General features: G+C 41.4%; 1 protein-coding gene across 2 annotated transcripts in view; it reads left to right on the top strand.

Moving 5' to 3' along the window:
- Positions 1–17,559, top strand: part of CD320 (CD320 molecule) — a 279,707-nt gene that overhangs the window by 112,187 nt on the left and 149,961 nt on the right. For both annotated transcript variants that reach the window (XM_044090684.1, XM_044090683.1), the window contains exon 3: positions 1,612–1,728. In XM_044090684.1, coding sequence (XP_043946619.1) covers positions 1,612–1,728 — 117 coding nt within the window. The remainder of the gene's footprint in view (positions 1–1,611; positions 1,729–17,559) is intronic.

Below are 17,559 nucleotides of genomic sequence, written 5' to 3'. Positions count from 1 at the left end.
CTCCTGCAGACTCCTTGTAGGAATGGATGCTTGTCCTGGTAATTCATCAGGTTTGACCATGGACATAGCCTCTTCAATTTTACAAACATATTCTTCTGACTTCCTGCGTAGCTGCAAACTCGATCGGAGGTAATCTGGAGAGGGGTGTTGTGGGAGTTTTTGGCTGGCGCAAACTGTTCATATGTGTTTACTAGGCTAACTGCCACAAGGGCCTTTTTAAGCCTAGGCATGCATCCCAAATCTCTGACTAGTTCTGATACCCTTGATAAGTGTAAGCATGGGCCAGGGAGATGAACCTTGGCTGTGTAACAGCCAAGTTGGTTTCTAGGATCAGAACCATGTTCCAAAGTTCAAGGATAAATGAAGATCAGCAACACAGATGGAACTTTATGGTAAGTACATAACTTCTTATTCTCTGCTAATCTGTTGTTGTTGTGTCTTTCGGCTTTTCCCGGTTAGGGGTCGCCACAGCGGAACTCCGGACCGCTAATGATTAGCAGTAGATTTTTACGTGCCGAGTTGCCGGCCCTGACGCACAACCTTCAACGAAGGCACGCCCATTCACGCATGTCTCCCCACAGAAGATGCTCTAGCTGAGAATCGAACAGGACAATGTCTTACTGTGAGGCGACAACGCTACCGCAGCAGTATGCCTTTATATTAGATTCATGTTTCAAGGTCAGTATACATGGTTTTCGTCTGGCATTTTTTAGGCTATTCAGGATAATCTCTTGGTGGCTTATTGTAGAGATCCAAATGGCGTGCTAACAGCATAATACCAGTAAGTTAGTAGCAAGGCCAAATATTTTCCCGCTCTTATAGCAGTGGGACAATGAAATTATTATGGCTGCCATTTTAACATTGAAGGACAGTATGTTTCTGGTTTTAGATGACATGTGGCTGTGGTCTGACTTGGAACAATAGACTAGAGGGCACTAATCATTGTGTGGGCTGAAGGTCCTACAAAGGAGGGGTCACTAATTGTACAGGAAGAAGAGGATGCTCTGCAGTGAGACCTTCTCTCATAGCAGGTAGGATCTGCACACTGTCTCAGCGTTCCTTTTTAAGGTGTAGCCAAAAATGCATATGCTCCTCAAATATTCCACTGAATATGAACACTAACAACATAATCAGTGCCTTTGTATTACAGTCCTGATGAACTGTGCTCCTTCTTACAAAAACCACAAAGCAGCTTAACTGGGGATTAGGGTCAATGGCTATGTAGAACAGCAGCAAATGCTGTTCATTCTCTCATTTATGGTCAGGTAGTTCCTTCCACAAGTTTGTAGGCAAAGCTTATGATTTCTTTGCCTTGTTGTAACAGATGTAACATTAAATTATTGAGATGAAATGATGTATATGCAGAGATGGGACAGCTGTTGTAACAGGTGTAGCATTAATTTGTTGAGATGGAATGATGTATATGCAGAGATGGGACAGCAACTTGTGATTGGAATAATACTCCCAGAGCTCTGACTTGGGATTCTGTGCCCCATGGTGATGAGGCTGTTAAGAACTTGCCACTGAGTAGGAAGCTTATGGTAAATATTATAATTTGGGAGGAAGTAAGGAGATTGAAATAGATGAATTATTTACTTTTTGCCTTTTCAGACAATATAACATGTTCAGGATTTCGCTGTAATGATGGCCTGTGCATTCCTTTGACATGGAGATGTGATAGGGAATTGGATTGCAAGGACGGATCCGATGAAGCCATTGATGTCTGTGGTAAGTTCTACAAACGTCAAAACATCTATAAAATGATATAGGGACTAACAGTTTTGCTTCTAGGAAATTCAGCCTCAAAACGTTTAGCTATTCATATAGAGAATCAAGGAATATTTATTAATTTAATTGAAAATTTTGAATGTGTGTGGTTCTGTCTCTGGACTTCATTGGCCTTGCCTATGTAGCATATGTCCTTTATTATGAAATGCATTCCTAGTTTTACAAAACTTAAAACACTTCAAGAAGTGCTAAAAGGTACCCTGCTACAAATGCATTATGTCGAGGAATTTGGAGATTCACTGTGGCCATTGATAATCCCACCCCTATTTTGATCATAAATACTACAGTCAGATCCTATGGCAGACATCTGACACTTGGGTTGTCATGGTGAATGTGCATTCTGCTGCATCAACTGGAAAAATGTAGTCAAATGCACTAGTGCCCAGTCTGTATTAGTACCCAGTTCCCAAACTACCCCTGTGCGTGCTCACATATGTGTAGCACCATGCACAAGGCAGCCACTTCTCCATAGACTTTGCCTAACAAAGGGATCGGAGTCTGCAATGGATGCATTCAGTATTTTTCTTGTTTGAATAACTGGGTTGAAAGTGCATGCAGTTGATAGATATTGCATGTTCTGCAGTTACAGCAGAGGCTTTATCCTTGCGACAGTGAAGTTGTTCATCAGTGGTATGGTGTGGTACAGTGTTATTACATATGAGTAACATTTGGTGACTGCTCAGTGATGCTGTTATTTCGGAGATTTTCACCTGCCCAGTGCTTAACTTGGTTATATGTGTTCTCTATCCCAGAGTTCAGTGGGTTGACATGCATCCACACTCCTGATTACTTGGACCTTATTTCACCTTTGTTAATATATGTGTGGTTGTCATGCTTTGTGATGCCTAGGCTACAGTGGCATAAAGTGAGAAGTGGGGCAGGTGAATTTTAAGTAACTAAGTTGAGTTCAGCATTCATTTCACAACAGTTAGGTTTACTGCAGTATTGGCATGCCTTATTGTGAAGATGGTCGTCATTTAATATGGGATAGTAATGTCAGCATGTGGAACTGTAAATGAGCCAGTGAAATGCTGCATGGATTGCTTCACCTGGAAGAGGACCTAGTCTAAATGCTGTTGTCCATTTGTGCCCAGTATACCATTCTACTTTGTTGGTCTCCTGATACTTACAAGGAGATTTGAGAGAGGGGCAGGTATCAGTCTGAGTGGCTACAATGTTAAATGTGAACAAGTTCAGTTTTTGAAGTAACTAAAGGTTGACATGGTTGCAGCTTGCCTAGCTCTGCTCTTAGATGTGCTGTTAAACTGTATTTTCTCAAGAATGTCTTGAAGACTAAATAAATGGCATCTGTCCATCTTGGCGTCCATCCTGAAGAGGTTGGATGCCATTTTCCTCTGATCATATTGCAGTGATGTTGCCAAGCAGTAGCTGCTACATTTACTTTGATGACAGATGCCCTGCCAGCATAGTATCCATTGAGAAGCTACATGCAACATTAAACTTTTCAGCTTAAACGCCGGGCTGCTGAGTTAAAGAATTTTACTTATGAATATTGATGATGCAGCTTTTCCCCCCACATTAGTGGAGGCCCACAGACCTACAGTGGATAACGTAAAAATTATTTCATCAACATGTCAAATATATTAGTAAATAATAAAACTAGTCATTCTAAAAGATTGATATTTTTCACTCACTCTAACAAACTACCATAAAAGTTGTGGTAAGAAAATTAGCTTGTAAAACTAAACCTAACTAAGGTTTTGCAATCTAATAATTACTTTTCCTATCTTTTTGTCAGAATAGTCAGCAGAGCTGAAAATTGTTAAAAAGGGGTAGCACGATTCCCTCAAAGGGCAGGTTTTAGTTATTTTAATGTCATAATCACTCAGCTTTCTAAGTGGTTTACTGCTTAGCTATGTGTAAAGTACATCAGCACCTTGGCTGTGAACTGGTATAGTGAGATTCTAATCTAGGAATAGCTATCATTTTGCAGGCTGTACATAATTTGGATTACAGTTACTTAAAGCTATATAGGAACTATAACATGTTTGTTGTGTTTCGACACTGGTCTTCATATCTGCAAGTGATGCAAGTTTGTATTGGATCCTAGGACTGAACAGGCAACAGCGTAGATGGGCTTGTAGACACTGCAGCAAGAACATATGCTGAAGTGCTTAAGAGCTATTTAGGCAAAGTCTCTGTCTCTCTGTCTGTCTGTCTCTCTCTCTCTCTCTCTCTCTCTCTCTCTGTCAAACTACTTAGAAGCAGCACTAAAATCAGGCCATACCAACAATGCATCTCTGATCGGTGACTCACTAGTCTGTAAACACATACATACTTCCCAGATCAACAGGGAATAAGTAATTCTGCAAAAACGGAGACTCTGCAAAACAACAAAACCAAAAAATAAAATATAGTGAAATAGTCACAACACAGCTTTTTAATTTTCAACCAGCACAACACAGCTCATTCAGTAAGTGCTTACGTCTAATGTTAGGCGTCTTCAGAATAAGTAATTATAGCATCCAGAACAAATTAGCATGTAAGGAGTAAACTGCATCCAAAGAACATACAGCAAATCCCAACCAAATACTTCAGATGCAGACCATAGACAGCTCTAAAAATTATTTTTATTTATTCATACAATAAAGCAGAGCACAAGCACTTACATGTTATATGCACTTCTTCAGGTACAAGAAATTAATGAATTCATTAAACATACAATCCGCCTTAATAAAAAAAAAACTTTAAATCACATGGCATCCTAATTAAAAAACTTTAAATCACCAAATAACTTTAAATCACCAAATCTGCACATTTTAACCTCATTTCTTAAGTCAGTTATATATGTTGCAAAAGTTTCCCAGGTGTTTGATCTCTTGTATAAAATAAGTGTCTTTCCATTGTAACATTTGTCTGGGGGTTACATTTCTCTGAATTTACTTTTTAAGCACTCTGGGACCTCTCTTGACTCGGCCAGTACAACAATATGGCAGTTTCCCCCCTCTCTTATATCGATAGCAGGTGCATACACAAATGAACGCTCCCTTTCAGTGGCTTCTGACCCAGCCAAACCAAGCAGAATGAATGCCCTTTGTACGGTCATCTTTATCAGAAAACACTATCCAGTTGTCAGGGATATTACTGTCAAACGCAAGTGCACTGCGCTTTCGAAATCCATCTGCCATGCCCGCAAAGTATGCACAAACACGCTGAAAATATGGCCCTTGTAATTGCGTACAAACAAACTGTTCTGTGAACTTGTAATAACATTCGAATGCACAATAAGCTCTTTGAAATACTGTACTTTGCGAAATATGCTCTGTAATTGCTGTACTTTGCAGAATAACTTTACTGTAATACTTCACAAACATGCAAACACTTTATACACTTCTGATAACTTGGATATCTTTGCTTAATATGAAAAATACATGCTTTGCAAAAATGCAGTAATTTCCCCTTATTTTATTTGTTTATGCAATTTGGACTTTATTTCAAACATTTCCTGTAGTAATTTGAATATTTCTTATCAATATCGTACATATCAGATTATGCAAATATTGTTTAGAATGTTCTGTATGCCTCATTTCATATTTTGCGAAAAAGAAATGGTGCTGAACAAGTTTTAATATCAGAAATTCGTTTCTGACCTGTTTTTATCAAGTTTACACATGGTAGGGATGATTCACGCCTATATATTCCACTGGTTCCAAGCAAGTGTCTTGAGTAATTTTAGCCAATGCTGCCTGTAACCTCATGCCCTTTAGCCATGCCACTTCTGACACCATGTCTTTCATCCTTTTCTAATGTGGATGACAAGCAGGTGGGGTATTTTGTTTAGATGCTTTCATACATAGAAACATATTAGGATGGACAGCAGCATCATAAAATAACAAATGAACTGGTTAATAGATGGAGCTTACATACATGCATGCTTACATCTCAACAGCTAACTACAAAACGGCAGTCAGGCTCCCACATGCTCAGTATTTATACACTTGTGCAAGCCCTTGGATAGCTTCTTAAAGGTACATAAACACACACTGATTTACAAAAATAAGTGGCAAGTTCTGTCTTTCTGCTTTTGCAGGAAATGGAATGCATCTAACAGTTGCAAAAAGAGATGTAAAATGGATTCATTTATTTTTCAACTGTCCAGACCCAGTTCTACAGCAAATGGAATGCATCAATCTCTTATTCTTGGAGTAGAAGCACTGTAAAACATTGCTATGCAGAATACTGTCTTTATTTTAAATTATGATACATTTTCATCTGTCATCCTTGAGCAACTCAGAACAACAAAGATTATGTGATGAACTCACAAGTAGTATTGTTTAGAGACTTTATACTAGTTCATGCCTAAACTTTATACTACAAAGAATATGAACTTTGAAACTTTTTGCCATAATAGCTACAGTGCCAAAGAGTCCTATCTTTAAACATGACCGCTTCCAAGAACTATCAGTCTCTTTCTGTCTTAACAGTTCCTGTCTTCACAACAGTTAAAGATTACCTTGTATATTTTTTTCTAATTGGTTCGACTATTTGCAGAGATTATTTTACAGTTTACTATACTAGACCATACAGCATGTCATTTATGCTCTCTAGGACCAAAAAGCGTAAATTGTTAGCTTATCTTTTATTGTTGATATGCAATTAAAAAAAGTTTAACTAGGTCAACCATGTGCACCAGATATGGACCGTTTTAGTGGCCTCTCGGACAGATGACACCACCAACCACCCCACCTTCACCCACCCCCATTCTACCCTCTAGCTTCCTGCACTTAATATAATTTTATATTAGGTTGGTATCATTAATCCATACTATCACTGTATATTAAAATGAAGTAATTATTTGTCTTATATTAAAAAAGCACTAAGCAGACCATGCTACACTGAAGTTAGCTAAATTTGAAACATGAAACCTGGTAAAATCTTCCGACTAATCCCTGCCCTGAACTCTTGTCTCCATACACTGTATAATTCTGGGCAATTAATTGAGTGGGGATGAACTTGAATGCTCTAGAGACCAAAAAGAACATGGTCATTTTCCAAACTTAGTGGTACCTGTTTATTCATTCAAGCGTTTATAATCACCTCTTGCAGTGCTGTTGAAGTCCTTTTACAAGTAAATTCTAATGCCTTGTTGCAGTCATAAAACTGTTGTACTTCCTCATAATAATTGATAATAGTAATAATCATCTCTGGTCTCTCTTTAGAAATGGAATTACTCACACACCTCCACATTTATAACACAGGTATAACACGTATAATTAATTCTGAAAGTCTATTTTATTTGCACAATTATTTGCTAAAAGTCTATTATTATTAATGAATGAATTAATTTGCTAAACCAGGTGAGTGGACTGATGCTTGCAGATCACTTCTGGCCATTTCTCAGGCCACAAGGAGAGCAGTAAATATTGCATGTAGAGAAACTTTATGGTTGCTACTAAGCAGCATGTTTTGGCAGGTGAGAAGATATCAGAATTCCTTAAAGGAAAACTCCACCTTTGAACATAAAAACATTTTTTTTCTTTCAAAACAGGTTTATTGTTTTAACATACAAGAGAAATATCATAACAATTTTATATAAGTAATTAAAAATAGATATGATTATAACATTCAACAAAACAACTAAAGTATTTACAAAGACATCCACTACAATCAAATCAATTAATTAAACTAAAATACCTTGCTATTGAAATTAGGATTTTTTTAACAAATTTTGTAAATTATCCCATACAATATAATAAGATGTTTTTCTAGTTGTTCTTGACCTAATTGTGTTTATTTCCATATGGCACACTATATTCAAAACATTTTTAAATTCATTGAATGAAGGAGGTGTATCTGAAATCCAAATAAAAACATTTTTTCATTGTATCTTTGTTTTCTGATCTATTATAATGCCTCAAAATCACTCCCAATGCATCTTTTGCAATTTTAATGTGTTTCCCTTAAAATGGCGGATGATGGGGCTTGCCTTGGTAATGTGATTTTGTTTTTTTGCTTACATTCCTTCTTCCCACAAAACATTCCCCTTTTATACAAGTCATGCTAAACATAAGGAGGTGTTGTTTTCTCATGCCATTATTATAGAATGGCAGGACTGTGAAGCACTGCCATCTAAACACGACTCCTGTAACAGAGCTACTTTTATGCTTCCCTGACTGAGCCTCATTTATGTGTCTGTCAGAGCTTGTTCTATGCCATAAATCCCTGTTAGTTACTTCCAGCAAAAGAAAGTAGGTAAACAGGCATTTGTAAAGGTATTATTTTGCAGTTCTAAAAGAATTGACAGTCCTCCCCTCACAATCTCATGCTCAGGTGTGAAAACTCTCACTGCAGTAAATGATCCTTGCTGTACATTTACAGGTAACAAGTAGTAGGTCTCCAGACTAAGTCTGTCTGCTACTTCCCAACGCCTTAAGCGGGAAGTTCTCTCTCTGTCATGAATGATGCAAAAATAAAATGTGCTTTACTAGTTCTTTAATTATTCTTGTCATGTTCACCTCCCCACTTTTTTCTATTTCATACTTATTTATAGTTTGATAAGCAGGAAAAGGAACTGGTCCCAGGGCCCTTTTCAGCCACAACTCCGGCTGCATTGGCAAAGATAATAACAAGTACTATTTGCACTTGGTACAAAGAAAAAAAAATACTGACATAAAGACATTGACAAAGATTGCATATGCAACACAGCCAATATGTGACGGTGAATAAGTAACACATTAAGCAACATTTGCTAGAATGTATACATTAACAATGTGTAACTCTAGTGTGTGTGTGTGTGTGTGTGTGTGTATGTATGTATGTATGTATATATATATGTATGTATATGTGTATTTACGTGGCTGTAAAGTACATATGTACAAAAATGTGTGTGTAACATATAATGGATATCTAGATTACACGCCTGCGTGTGTGCTTCATGTCCTTTAAAAGAAAAACAAATCAAAATGGAAATTTTGTGTAACTATATGTGTCTGCACATAAACACACACACATGTGTGTGTGTTTGTGTGTGTGTGTGTGTGTGTGTGTGTGTGTGTGTGTGTGTGTGTGTGTAAAAATGTATGTCACATGTAGAATACTATATGTGGGATGCAGTACTCGTAGGACCATAGGAGATTACTAGGATATCGACCTGGAGGTCATTTCAAGCCTAGCCGTTCCATCCCAATGTAATACTACATAAATGTTACTTAATACCCAAGATTGCATTGTCCAGGAGAGTTGTGGGCACTATTCCCAGTAAGAATTTACAGTACCCCATCCACTCATGCAGGTTCCTTTTGAACAGTGTCATAGAGGTGCTCTGTTTCACACGAATAGGCAGCCTATTCCAAAGACGTGGTAATTGATGGGAGATAAATTTGTCCCTCCAGTATGTCCTATTCAAGTCGCAAGACATATTTAGGTCCCTGGAATGGGTGGCCCTAGTCCCGTTAGTTTTTCAGATATGCAGCAAGGTCATTAGGTTTGGGTCTGAGATTGCTCTGTAAGCCGGGCATAAGTCTCCCCTAAGAGGTCTATATGATACAGAGTAAAGTGACAGGGACTTTAGTCGGTCTGTATACAGCACGTGCTGGAGTCCCTTGATCTTCTTAGAAGCATCTGAGGTCTTCTTTCTGCTTTTCCCGGTTGGGGGTCGCCACAGCAGAACTCCGGTCTGCTAATGATTGACAGTGGATTTTTACGGTGCCGAGGTGCAAGCCTGATGCCCAACCTTCAAAGAAGGCACACCCATTCACGCACGCACCTACCTGCATGTCTTTGCATGTCCTCTCCGCAGTCGAATGACATTTAGACTCCACACACAAGCCGCTCCAGCTGAGAATCGAACCAGAGAACCTCTTGCAGTGAGGTGATAACGCTAACCGCTGCACCACCGCAGCTACCTTCTCTCCAATTCCTGCAGGTATATGCTCAATGGGTTATTATACTCCTTTATGGGCCAGATTTATGCCGAGTATAGAGAAGTTATAACCTCTTTTTTTGCTCTCAAGGCGATGCCTTTACTAATCAAGTGTACTACGTAGAACGCCTTCCTTACTACAGTAGACACATGGTGGTCGCAGTTAAGGTTGCGGTCAACTTGTAAACCTAAGCCCCTTACCACTTTCTGGGTACTCTGGGTATTGTTGATTTGATAGTGTGAAGGGACATTATTTGTGCCAAAGGGATGATGATCCATTTCTTTGCATTTAGCAAAGAAAGCAGTCATTGGTCTGCGTAAGACCCTCCTGATGTATACTGACATCAGTTGGGGATTTAGTAATTGCACCCAGTTTGCAGTCATCTGCAAACCTGGTCAGCTGCAACCCTTTGTTTTGACCTAAACTTCTGAGAAGTATATACCAAGCAGTAGGGGGCCAGCACTGACCCCTGTGGCACCCCACTGGTAACAGGTCTGCTGTTTGAAGTGGAGTCACCCACTTTGATAGTGTGGGTGTCCGGTTTGTGAGCCAGTTAGCAACCCATCTCAGCAAGAGTTTGCATTCAGTTTTATGTGTAATGCCAGGGTGTGAGATTGTGTCAAAAGCCTTTACCAAGATGAGGTATGCTGTGTGCACAAATTTGCTCGCATCAATGGCCCTGGTCACATTTTGAAAAAAATCCACAAGATTTAACAGGCAGGATCTGCCCTTGAAGCCGAATTGAGTAGGATCCAGGGTTTGGAGGTTGCCTATGTCTTTATTTACAATATCCATAATGATACATTCCATGCCTTACAGATGAGGCTAGTCAGGCTTATGGGTCTGTAATTCCCTGGGTCTGTTGCTAGGCCACCTTTGTGGAGGGGAATAACTGTTGCTGTTCTCAATTCTACAGGAACAAAGCCTGTGGTTAGATTATGATTGAAAACGGTACATAATGGTGATGCTGTTCATGTTTTAGCCTGTTTAGAAGACAGCCTGGAATGCCATCTGGTCCCATAGAGGCTGTGTTTTTTGCCTTGGAGAAGGCTTTATTTATTCTTTTTATTTAGTTTACATTTGTTTACCGGGGAGGTCTGACTGGACAGAGCTGTCTGTTTTCAGCAGAGGCCCGGGAAGAAAAGCTCCAGAACAATTGCTAACATACTATACATTTACATGAGCATTGTGGTTTACACATTCACTTATAAAAATATAGCCAATAATAAAATATGATGGCATAAGATATTTACATAAGCATAGCGATTTAGACATACAATTAAAAGTATAGCAGGTAGTAACATATGATGGTTGTTCATACAGTATGTTTAGTAGAGATAATCTTGAAGATGTACTGAAGACAAGAAAGGAAAAACTAAAAAAGGAAGAGAATATAGACAAGTTCATATGAGGTGCAGTGACAATTTAAGGGAAAGATTTTCAACTTGGTCTATGGGAGAGTTAATCTGTTCTTCAGATATGTAGGGTGGGGGAAGTTTGGGGCAAGGTTTGTGATGGATTTGGGAGGGACAGTGGGGTGAAATTTTCAGCAAATCTACCCGCTAGCAGGTTTGCTATCTCTGTGAGGTCAATGTGTGTGATACCGTCGTTCACTAGTTCTGCACATGCTTGGGTCCCACCTTTTAGGCTACATGCGTAGCTGTAAAAGGCTTTATGATTATCCTTGGCTGTGTTAGCTAAGTTTTAATCAAAGAAGCCCTTGGTGAGTTTGACAAAGTTGTCTATTTGCCTGTTGAAGCTGAGGGAGATTTTCCATTGTTAGGGGTGTAGCCTTTGTTTTCTTGGACAGCAACTTTTTGTGTTTATTGTAAAGTTTGTTGATGCTGGATGGTTTTTACTTGGGCCTCTGGCTTTGATTCTTTCTGGTGCAGTCAAGTCTATCTACTTCTATGCAAATGATTTATACAGGGCTTTAGTGTAAGCTTTGGTGTAGTTACCACTTTCAGCTGAGGGTGGTACTTGGAATGCATTTATACCTTCGCCTAGGAGGGTATAGTTAGCCTTGGTGACGTTTTTTAGTCTAATTTTGCCCTTTGTGAGTTCTGGTATTCATGTCAGCTTGAAGACTGATTTGTGGTAATTTTTTCTCGCATACTTTGCAGAAGAATTCATCTCTGGCTGCAAGACACATCATAAACAGTGTTTATGATGTTTCTTGCAGCCAGAGATGAATTCCTCTGCAAAGTATGTGAGACGTTAAGCTTCTAAATGGACTTTCCCTTCCTTTGATTCCAGTTCAAGGAAATAAAATATCTGATCGTTTCTCTTATCTGATGCTCGGATCCGGATCAGACATTTCCCAAGCTAGAGATTCAGAGCTCGAGCTCCTCCTATCCTACCCACAACACAGCATTCCTCAGCCTACCTCATGTCTTATTTGCCACTTGCAGAGTAAGCATCGAAGTGTTGTCGTTCCAGAGGTCCTCCGGTGTTTTGGGGTGAATTAGGAAAACTGTTAGTGACCTTATTTTTTTTCTTCTCTCGTACTCTTTCCCTAACCTGATTCTTTATCATATTTTGGTATTTTTTGGTTAATCGGGTTTTCTGTCCAACTTAACTTCCTTCCTGCCTTCTCTATCTCTCTCTTTCACTCCTGTTATATAGATATACACATTAAAAAAAAAATAGTTGTAGTTGTGGTGGACTGCAAGTCTGGTGCATCAGACAAACCATTAGATTTTAAGAAATGCACTTCCTCTGGGCACAAGATCCTGTTCTCCGATGCCCACAGGGAGTGCATGAACTGCTTAGGGCCTGCTCACCTAGACAGTTCTTGTTCTGTGTGTGAGACTTTCCATCGGTGTGCTGTTGCAGATTGGAGGAACAAACTCCTCCTCAAGGGTTTGCTTCCTTCATCTTTCTCTTCTGCTGTTCCTCCCACTTCTGGGGCTCAAACCCCTCCAGAAAACGCAGAGAACCGGGAAGCCAGAAAACATTCCCCAGAAAAGTCTTCTTCCTCTGCTTCTGATCCTGCCAAAAAGGTGCCAAAACCTTTGGATCCAAAGTTCTCGGAACCAATCTTTTTGACAACACCTTATCCTCCGCCTTGGGCTCCACTTGCCAGCTTGGAGCAGAGTGTGTTGGTGCAGAGATCTCCCTTCCGGGAGGTCTCTCTTAGGAAACAGTCAAGACCACCCTCAGCGCCTTCTTCCTAGCTCATCCAAGAATGATGTAGATAGGCTGATTGAGGCAGTTTCTTCAGGCACAGATTCAGATGGAGGTTTTGCCAGCTGCATCACCCACTGGGTATGTGAGCAGACTTCCCCTTTTTACCCTGTAGCTCCTTCTCCAGTCCGACTTTCAGTTTTAGATCTTGGGGGTATGTTATTCCCAGGAACTGAAATGTTGGAGCTGGCAGTTCTTATCACTTCATCCCCAATGGCCTCCCTGACCCGCTTGGCACTGACCGGTGCCTAGAGTGTCTCTGAGTCATAGCCTGGATGTCGAATCTGGGGGGGTGACCTAGACTCAAATGTTTTATGAGCTGTCGCTTCCACTCAGAGCCTTGGTGTTCAACATCTCAGCACCAACTATTCCTTTAGAGTGAAGCATTCTGGGTGCTCGGGGGGGTGGGGCTGTTCTGATAGCTTTGTTCCAGAGGGATGACTCTCTGGTACTCTGAGTCCCTCTGTCTTCAAAGTGGTGGAGAGGGTTCTCTGTCATCTTAGGAGAGCCTCTGTTCTTTCTCCTTTGGCACTGCTCCACACCCCCATGGAGTCTGTCTGAGGCCTCTCGTCTGCCATGGGGACAACTGGCAGTGGAACCCCAGTTTTGTTCTGACACCTCTCCAGAGCATCCCACTGAGGAGGTTGCTCAGAAGAGAGAGTAAAATGAGGCACCTGGATTCCCCCCCAGGAATCCATCATTACTGACACTGATTTTGAGGAAGGGGAGGGGTCCCTAGGATCTCAACCTGATGATATCGCCTTTGCAGACATCCTAGAGATACTCTGCCAAAGAGGTGGTTGGTCTACCCAAAACCCCACCCAGGGGAAACGATGCTCTTGGAGGCTTTAAGGTCCGGCCCATCTACATCTTGGGTGTCCCCCCAGCAGATGCTTTTATAGACCTTGTATCTACCAGGGAACCAGACACTGTGGAGCCCATCCTGAAGAGGTTTGACAAGATTCTTAGTTCACCTACAGATAGGATGATTTGGACAAAGGGGATTCCAGTAGATGCCATGATGGTTGAGGCAGCCATCAAGTAGGAGCTGGCTCAGGAAAGCTCTGCTGTCCACCCCCCTAACAGAGAATCTAGGGCTACTGACAGGTTTGGTAACACTTTGGCCACCTTTTCCTTACAAGCGTTGAACTACTTATCTCACTTGACTAGGCTACAGAGGGATCTCATCAAAGAACTCTCTAGCTCTACCCCAGAGTCCATGTCTGCCGAGGAAAAGACCTTTTCTTCCAGAATGGCCACTCTGCACTTGATATCTAATGCATCTGTCAGGGTGATTTCCCATGCTGCAGAGGGTGCCTCTAGAGCTGCCAGTTCAGGGATTATCATTGGGTGCCACACTTGGATGCAGCTGTGTGACTTTGTAGAACCTTTGATGGATATCTTTGTTCGGCCCAACTGTCAGAGACACAAGGCCATGTCAAACCCAAGCTGTTGGACATGCTACACTTAAAGAAATCCCAATCCCTCAGAGAGAGACGCTCCAGGGATCTAAACCTTGTCATCACAATGAACAAAACATCCTTGATGGATAGATTCCTGACCCAGAGACTCCCCAGACTCTGGAATAGACTGCCCATACATGCCAAGCAGAGCGCCTCTGTGGCCCTCTTCAAAAGGAACCTTGATGATTGGATGGGAGATAGGAAATTCACCCTGGCGATCATGTCAGTCGCCCTGCTAGACAGGGGTCCAGGGAAGTAAATACTGTGGGAAGAAATAGCCAGGGGATTGTTATGGCTAGGCTTGTATAGGCCCTAGGGCCGATAACCTAGTACCAACCTATGAATACTCTCCTGTGGTGAGAAGATGGGAAGACCTTGTCTGCCACCAGAATCCATTTTTCTACCCCACAAAGGTCCTGGGAAGACCTTGTCTGCCACCAGAATCCATTTTTCTACCTCACAAAGGTCCTTCTCCAGGAACCAGCATGAGGAAAAAATTGTGGTTCAAGAAATCTCGAGGTCCTTTTCAGGAATTTCAGGGAAACGTTTCCCCAGAGGCCGAGGGAGTAACCGTTATAATGGGAGATGGGAGATGCTGCCCCCCATGACAGAGACAGTCCGCAGAACTGGGGGGGGGTCTCGAGATTCTTTCTTGGACAGACCCTTCCACCACTCCTGAAGAGCTGGCCCAACTGCCCTCCTTTGGAAAGCAGTTGGGGGTGCTTTTCCTTGCATCCAGAAGCCTGGGCAGCCATTACCAATGACTGATTGGTGCTAAGGGTTGTATGCAGGGGATACTTCATTCCCTTTTCGCAAAAATCCAGACCAAAGACTCACCTCCCTGATGTTCCACCCAACCAGAGGGAGAAGGCAGCTCAAGAAATTTCAAAACTGCTGCGAAAAGTGTCATCCAGGAGATCCCTCCCAACCAAATCGGATTGGGCATTTACTCCATATTCTTTTTAGTACGAAAAAGGACAGAGGACCTGAGGCCCATACTGGACTTGGGATCCCTGAAAAATTGGTAAATAATTCAATGTTCAGGATTGTCATGGTCCAGTCCATTCTACCTCTTTTGAGAATGGATGATTGGATGTGCTCTATAGACCTGAAGGATGCATGATACCACATCAAAATGGATAGGTGCTCCAGAAGGTACCTTCTTTTCAGACTGGGAGCCAGCCATTACCAATTCAGACTGCTTCCATTTGGTCTCACCACAGCCCCCAGGGTGTTTACCAAATGCATAGCGATAGTCACAGTGCATCTCAGGCTGCATTGATTCCATGTGTTTCCCTATGTAGATGACTGGCTCTTAACTGCTGCAACCAATCATCTACTCGTTTAAGCCAGGGATTACCTGTTACAGCCGGCTCCCGCTCTTGGCATAACGATCAACATACAAAATCTTGGTTGGAACCGGTACAAACCATAGACTTCGTAGGAGCATGTATGGACAGAACATCAACCTGGGCTTACCTCACACCAGATAAGATCTCAAAGTTATGTCTGCATATCAAACAGATTCTGACTATACTAGCCCCCATAGCAAATATGATGCTCAGGGCTTTGTGCTCAATGACAGCCACAATAATTATCTACAGCCCACTTACACATGAGACTCTTACAATAAACACTAGCTATCCATTGGTCATTACACAAGCATCCCTTACACCTTTCAGTCCAACTATCACAAATATGCAGAGACTCCCTTATTTGGTGGCTTCATTCATCAGAGGTCACTCAGGAATGGCCCTTAGTTCTTCCACCTCTCAAAGCCACACTGACCATGGATGCCTCCCAGATGGGGTGGGGGAGCATTTTCTGGGTTGAATGGTCTAGGGTAAATTGACTCCTCAAGATACCAAATTGGATATCAATGTTCTAAAGATGAGTGGTCCTAGCATTGCAAGCACTTCACAGCTTTCTTCCTCTAGGAACCATTGCAATACAGTCAGACAATATGTCGGTAGTCTGGCACATCAACAAACAGGGAGGAACCATATCTTACCTGCTGTGTTGAGAAGCAATGAGAGTGTGGTAACGGGCAATCTCTACCAACTTCTTTCTGACTGCAGTGCAAATTCAAGGAGTCCAACATCCTGCTGTACAGGCTCAGCTGAGTTCTTTTGATGCTTCATGAGTGATTTCTGAATCAGTCAGTGGCAAATATGATTTTCCTCAAATGGAGTCAATCCTGCTGAGATCTATTTGCATCGCCCTTCAACAACAAATGTAGCAGTTACTTTGCCCTGATCCCTCAGGGGCAGTCACCCAAGAGATGCTCGAGTCTCCTCTTGGCCCTGCAGTCTACTTTATGCCTTTCCTCCAGTTCCCCTGATTCCCAGATTCCTGCAGAAAACATACAGGTTGAATACCAAGGTTATCCTCATTGCCCTGTTTTGGCCTTGTCATATCTGGTTCATCTTTCGTTGGTCTCCTCTAATTTGCCTGCCAGTGGCTCTGGAACTGCTTCGAGATCTACTGTCTCACCCCTCAGGGCACACTCACCCAGATCTCCAAAGACTGAAATTAACTGCATGGTTTCTCCATTTCCAGTGATGGCAAAGACATTCCAGGCTTTCATCCCCTGTCTGAAAGTTTTTGATTTCCGCTCACAAGTCTTCTACCAGAAAAATCTACAAGAGTAAATGGAAGAAGTTTTCCATATGGGCTCAACAGGAAAAAAATCCTTTTACTGCTCCTATTTCAAAAGTTTTGGATTTTTTGGCTTCCCTTTTCCATAATGGAGCCAGCTACTCCACCATAAATGCTCGGCTAGCAGCCTTTTCTAATTTTCATATTGGGGAAAATTCATCATCTCTAGCCTCATCTACACTTTGCAAAATGTTCCCGAGAGGTACCTTTTTACTTCGCACCCCCCAGTTAAGGATCCAAGTCCTCCTTGGGATCTGACCATAATCTTACAAGCTTTCGTCCTTCCTCCAGTGAACCTGCAGATAAGGAAGACTTGAATTTTCATGGAGAACATTTTTTTTCTGGTGGCTATCACCTCTGCAAGAAGAGTTTCAGAACAGCAAGCCCTTTTTTCTAAATCTCCTTATTTTATCTTCCACAAAGATAGAGTAACTCTACATACCAACCCATCTTTGTTGCCTAAAGTGGCAACAGAAAACAATATCAGTCAGTTTATTAACCTTCCTGTTTTGTTTCCCAAATTTCAAAACCAAGGAGAGTATACGCTCCATCTTGATGTTCATAGGCAACTACGTTTTTAC

This window comes from Protopterus annectens, chromosome 13.part0 (assembly GCF_019279795.1).
Source record: "Protopterus annectens isolate FY-2018-M chromosome 13.part0, PAN1.0, whole genome shotgun sequence".
NCBI classification, from domain to species: domain Eukaryota; kingdom Metazoa; phylum Chordata; order Ceratodontiformes; family Protopteridae; genus Protopterus; species Protopterus annectens.
This window is presented reverse-complemented; position numbering and strand designations above follow the sequence as displayed.